Here is a 6,723-nt window from a genome sequence, read left to right on the forward strand (position 1 = left end):
GCAATAGATGCTCAGTCCCTGAGCCAGGAAGACCCCCTGGAGAAGGAAATGGCAACCCACTCTAGTATTCTTGCCTGGGAAATCCCACTGGTAGAGGATCCTGGTGGGTGGCATCCAGGGGGTTGCAAAGAGTCAGATGCAACTGAGCACACACCACACAGGTTCACATGGGTAAATCTCATAGGCATCATGCTAACTGATAAGTCAGACACAAGAGAATACATGCTGTATGGTTCTATGTAAATGAAAATCTAGAGAAAGTAAAACTATGAGGGATCATGTTCAGGCATTCATATTTTCAAGTTCCCTAGGTAATCCACAGATGCAGCTAAAATTCAGCTTCAGATGTGCACAGAGAAATTAGTTGACCAATGGGGAAATATTTTAGTCAAGTACTTTACCATTCAAGCTAAAAATGGGAAGTGAATCAGCATTTATTAAGCATTTGCTAGGTTCCAAGCTCTTCATTTTGTATTTTATATACATAAAGACTTAACTCTTATAATATTTTCTAGGGTTAGTTATCATAAATATCCTATATTAAATAGTTCAACAAACTCATATTCAATGGGTTAGTGAGTCGAGGAGCTAGAATTGGAAGTCTTTTCCAGCTCTAAAACCATAATTTTCTTCTAATCTCATAGTAATTCCATATATAGATATACATTCTTAGCCGCTACACTATATCTAGTTATATTACACACTGATATGTAAGTGTGACAAGTGCTATGATAGAAGTATTAATACAAAATAGGCAATTAGCCAAGGCTATGGGGTTTAGAAAATCATAAAAGTGTTCCAGAAGGATAGGACATCAGGAACGTTAGGTAAATAATTAAAAGTCAGTATGAATTAGGTCAAGTCAATTGTGTGTGTGTGTGTGTGTGTGTTTATGTGTGTGCACATGCGTGCCCTTCGGTGTTGGATAAAGGGAAGTGTCCAGTTTTGAGTTAGCCAATTCTACATTCAAGCATCTCACTTCCTAAAGATTATCTGATTTCCCCCCCTCTGGCAATGAACCATTTTGATTAATAATCAAATTTCAACTTTCCAGAATAATAGTTCTCAAGATTAAGGAGGCTTAAAGTCTCTTAAGAATACAGATTGCTCAGACCTACTCTAAAGCTATTAAGATTCAGAACTTCTGTCACATGTCTCATAAATAAAATCCTATTTTCTTTTGATAGATCATACTGAGTACTTATGATTCAGTGGTCCAAGCTTTGAGAAATACTGTTGTAGGAAACTGAGAATGAACACATAAAGGTCCTTCCACTTAAAGGACGTAACATGATTTAAAATTCCTACCAGGAGTTATAGCTTTTCATTAGAATATAGAAACTTAGAAGATGTGTCCCTAAAAACTTATAAAAAATGCTAAATAATCAAAATCCATACTTTTCTTGAAAATGTCAGATGACTGAAATTAGAGAGCAACTAACCAACACAAAACCTCAGAGAAGATAGGCAGAGCCAAAGATGTATGAAACACAGGTCCATGCTTACCAGCCAAGATGCCATATGCCATACAAGCCTGTAAAAAGGAACTGGTTCAAATTTTCAAGTGAACTCCTCACAACTAAGTGTAGACCCACTGAGAATATAAAATGGCTGAGGGCCATCTGTGTACGACACAAATGAGAATTTAGACCCACTCAGGTTTTCTCCCTAGAGCTCAGCCAGGTACTCTTGGAAAGCCTACTCTTGGAAAGTAGGACTAGAGGCCTGAGAAGACTTGCATCACGGAACAGACTTGGTAGATGGGAGTGGCATCTGCTGTAGGATGGGGACTATACCTCACCCAGTTCCTGTCCCCTAAGCATCAAGTGAAGATCCATTGCCTGTGAGGTAAAGGAGTAGAAACAGACTCTATAATCCCAGGCTGAAGCAGGTTCATCAGAAGTCTCCTGCAGCCCTGGGGGAGGGGCAGAATCATAGAGAAATCTGCACTTTCAATATCCAGGAACACTACACCTGCCTGAGACAGGCCGAAACAGAACAATCAGAAGACAGCCCCATCCTCCAGGTCCCACCAGCAGAATCACTGGGTTCAAGTAACAAAGCACCATGCTCTGTTCCTGAGGGAGTGTGGAGAGCCTGGAGATTGGTCTTGTCTGTGCCACAGGAATAAAGGGGTGATCCAAAGCTGATACGGGGATAGACATTAGAAAAACCTTCTCACCAGCCCTCAGCCTGAGTAAAAGGTAAAGTTAGAGAGATATGAATCCTGTGACTCATTCACTGAGGACATTCAAAGAAATCGCAGGAGGAAATGGATGGCCTTAGTAGTCCCTTACCAATTTAAAGATTTGAACCTGTAGTGAGCAACCTTCTAACACAGAAGTCTCCAGGCCTAAATAGCTACACTGGTGAGTTCTACCGGACTTATAAAGGTTAAATACCAGTTCTTCACAAATTAACCAAAACATACAAACAGACTGAATACTTTCCAAATCACTCAAGATAACAAATTAGGCTATACAACTAGAGTCCATGTCATAAGTAGAATAAGTGGATAATTAATTGTCTAGAACCACAGTAAGGTTCTAGAAAATCCAAAGCATAACTGTTTGTTTTTGAATAAACCCAAGTTCATGGTGTGATGTTAATTAATGCAAACTCCAATAATTTATGACATTATATTTTCCATTGCAATAAAAGTAAGTGGAAATTTTTTTCCTAAAGTGCCTTCTATAGAACAAGTGTCATAGTATGGTTGGAGGATAATTTCAAAATTTAAAATGAATAATTTATTAATTAAAAGCTCTGAGAGTCCTGCAGTAAAATATAGCTAAAAATTTAGTTTTATTGGCCAAGATTTACAAACATATTTTCCCTTGAATCTTTTCTACAAATAATGTCAGTAAAGCCATATAGAAATAGAAATAGTGAGTGATAGTGCATGGAATTAGAATTTCATCTTAAACACACACACACACACAAACTCAGGGGTAACACTGGACTTGAAATCTAAGGCTTCCAACATTCTATTAGGATAAAACTTTTCTATGGAGTGGCAGAATGGCAGAAAACACAAACTGCTTAAAAAATAAGGGTTTCTTTGAAAAGAAGTATCAGCAAGCAAGACTCTGTAAGAACTCATCCATTAAACAAGCAACACAATACAGCTTAAAAAAAAAGAAAAGAGAAAAACTACACCTTTACAAAGAGTGTCAACTTTCCTCAGTTTTGTTCATGGAAAATTCTCATCTTCACACATAGCATATACACAGTGTCAATTTTATATCTTCTAACATTAACATGGCAAAGTCAAGAGCAGCATTCTTTTTAATAGGGGTTCCAGGCATATGGGAAGTGCTCCAGCATCTGTTATTTTAGAACTAGCAATGATCAGCGTAACTCATTTATTTTTGTTTAAATCAATATATAAAGCTCTTTTTTGTTTGCTTGTGTTCTTTTGCAGTGGGGGCAGCATGGTTTAGTTTCAAACTGATGGTGACTATGGAATGTGATGTGTTTTGTTCAGTCATAGTAGAAGCAAAACAAAGTGTTGGTTTTCTTCCATGTGAAGAGGCTGAATTATTTTCAAACAATGGAAATTATAAAACACCTTTATTAATGCATTTGACATGATTCTAACTTTTAAATTTGGGTTTGTGAAGGAAGCTGACAGGGCTTCTCTAAGATAGGCCTCTATTGCTTCCAAATATTTCATTTTGACCATAGAGTGCCACTCCCTTCTTAGATTTGATTCTTTACCAGAGTTATGCTTTTTTCTTGGAAAATACTTTCAGCACATGCTCTCTAATCTGTTTAGTCCTGACACCATAGATTACAGGGTTGAGAGCAGGTGGAATGACTACATAGAAATTGGCCAGAAGGATGTGGATGTAGCGTGGTATATTCTGGCCAAACCTGTGGATCATGAATGAAAAAAATGCAGGGGTGTAGAAAGCCAGCATCACACACACATGGGAACCACAGGTGCTGAGAGCTTTGAGCCGGGCATCATGGGAAGGAAGGTGAAATACAGCACGGAGGATCTGTACATAGGAGACGACAATGGCTACAATGTCAAACACCAAGACAGAGATAGCACATAAGCCATAGATGATATTGACCCTGATGCTGGCACAGGATAGGCAGGCAATACCCATGTGCTCACAGTAAGTGTGAGGTATGATTTGGTGCCCACAAAATGGTAACCTTAGAATGAGCGGAACAAAGGCAATGACAAAAGTCAGAGGTCTCAGGAGGACTGCCAATGCAATGATGGCTACCACCTTGTTTGTCAGCACCAGTGTGTAGTGAAGAGGGTTACAGATGGCCACATAGCGATCATAGGCCATGGCCACGAGCACAGCCGACTCCATGCCAGTGCATAGGTGAATAAGAACATCTGGACAAGGCAGCCCTCAAAGGAGATTTCCCTCAGCTTGAACCAGAAGATGCCAAGCATCTTGGGGATGGTGGATGTGGACAGGCCCAGGTCAACAGATGACAGAATGGCCAGGAAGAAGAACATGGGCTGATGGAGACTACTTTCAGTCTGAATCACAGAAAGGATGCTAGTATTCCCAAGTACAGCTGTCAGATACACAACAAAGAAAGGAAAACCAATCCATATATGCATATGTTCCAGTCCAGGTATCCCCAGAAGAAGGAAAGAGGAGGGATGAAATAGTGTGGCATTGAGTGATGCCATCATTTGGGGATCTTTTTGTAGTGAAATATTTCAGAGACCAAGATCTTCTCAGTCAGAGAACATGTCTCATCCTACAGAGAAAATGAAGAGATCAGTGAAACATCTACTATAACTGCTGGCTTTGTTGCATCATAGAGGCCTGAAAGTCTATGAAATTTAATGGTAAAACGTGGCCACAAGATTTTAATGTGCTTCATCAAATCCATTCATTCAACTGAATTTTATATTTTAGTTCAACAAACATTGCGTATCTACCATATCTGCACTGAGTTCTATGCTAAGACTGAATGCAGAAGATGAGTTAAACAAGGTATCTTTCCTGATAGAACTTAAAAAGTTAATGGTTGAAAGAGTCATACGAATAGGCCATTCAAATTAATAAAATAATTTTAAGATAAGTTGTTCCCTTGCTACTTGGATATACAAAATATTTCCTGAAATCTTTTTATTATTATTTTATAGAAAAACTGGTTGATTCATGACTATATATTTTATATACAAAGTAGGAATACATCTTAAACATAAGGAGAAATGTATGGTATGTGAATTATATCTCAAAAAAAGCTGTCTTTTAAAAAATTACAACCATTATTATTCTGAATATACCACATTTCTGACTTAAACATACACAATACACTATTAAAAGGAACTATAAATGTAACAAGAACTTTGTAAGATACTTTTGGATCTGTGCTGGCCTTCCACTATTTAAGCCACCCAAAACCATTCCTCATGTCGTAGTCATCTTCTGGTCTCTCCTTTCTTGTTAGTTCTAACATCATAAAATAACCTTTTATGAAGTTTTATCAATGAAGCCATGGGAAACTTCATCTCTGGATAATCTTCTTAAACTGGGTCTGCTTAGTATGGAATGTATATTTCCCTCTTCATTTCTCTGCTGACTGTAGGCAAATGAAGCCTGCTATTTGTGTCTTCCTGTCAAGACAGAAACACAGATATATATACATACACACAAATGTTAATGTTCAGGTTTATAAAAGATCACAAAGTAGTCAAGTAAAATGAGTTAATTTATACATGTCACTCTCTGAAATGAAATCTACCTTTCATTTTACTATACAAAGTTGTCACCATGATATATCACCTTAATAAGTCTGAGCACACTGTAATTGAGTTGTTTCTTTCTCTTTCACACTCACATACTCTGTCTCTCAATAGAGAGAGAGATGGATAGACATATACATAAAAGGGACATATGCCTGTGCAAAACAGGGAGACACTGCATTAGACAGGTAAACTGTATTAGAACAATCTTTCAAGGCATGAAAGTGTGTGTGTGTGTGTGTGTGTGTGTGTGTGTTGAAAGGGCACATTGCTGTTTGAGCCTTGGACACATTGCATGAGAAATTCTGCAAAGGAGACTTTGATCCCAGATGGAGATAAAACTGTGAATTAAGATAATTAGTCAAAAGCAAGTAAATTATAAGATTGAGAAAAAATAAAAGGGATATGGAGAAAGAAATAAGAACTATGTAGGAAAAATACATAATATCAAGAAGGATGATGTTATAAGGAGTCATATTTATTTATTGAATTTTTTAAATTTTATCTTATATTGGAGTATAGCTGATTAACAATCTTGTATTAAGGGATGGTATTTAAATTGAGGGAATTTGGGAAAGAAATGAAGTAGAATCCTATCATCAAATTTCTCTTCTGTGACTTGAGTTCAGCTAACTTAGAGCTTAGTGTCTGGGAAACAGCATAATATTTAGGTATAGATATTAGGAATTGAAGCCAAATGCTATTGCTCATTGTCATGTGAATTTAATTAAATAATTGCTCTTCTTTTAGTCTGAAATTCCTCCCCTATGAAATGAGGTTAAAATGTTGATATCACTGGTTGTTGCAAGGTTTACATGGGTCATAATGTGTTCATCAAAAAATAGCTACAGTTACTGATTAACCTATTGATGAGAACGTGATAAATAGAGAGCTATAGTGAACTTGGTTCTGCATATCTCAACTTGTCAGGTAACTCTTACATCAGGGCAGACTTTAAATCCTGATACTCAATTCATTTGCATATAAATATT

General features: G+C 37.2%; 1 protein-coding gene across 1 annotated transcript; it reads right to left on the reverse strand.

The window, feature by feature from the left end:
- Positions 1 to 3,725: 3,725 nt before the first annotated feature.
- LOC104982803 (olfactory receptor 52E1-like) lies at positions 3,726 to 4,666 on the reverse strand. Its single transcript, XM_010832259.1, is given in 2 exon segments — positions 3,726 to 4,354; positions 4,357 to 4,666. Coding segments are annotated over 2 exon segments (939 nt in total).
- Between the last annotated feature and the right edge of the window lie 2,057 nt (positions 4,667 to 6,723).

Source organism: Bison bison, unplaced genomic scaffold, assembly GCF_000754665.1.
Source record: "Bison bison bison isolate TAMUID 2011002044 unplaced genomic scaffold, Bison_UMD1.0 scf7180017860567, whole genome shotgun sequence".
NCBI classification, from domain to species: domain Eukaryota; kingdom Metazoa; phylum Chordata; class Mammalia; order Artiodactyla; family Bovidae; genus Bison; species Bison bison.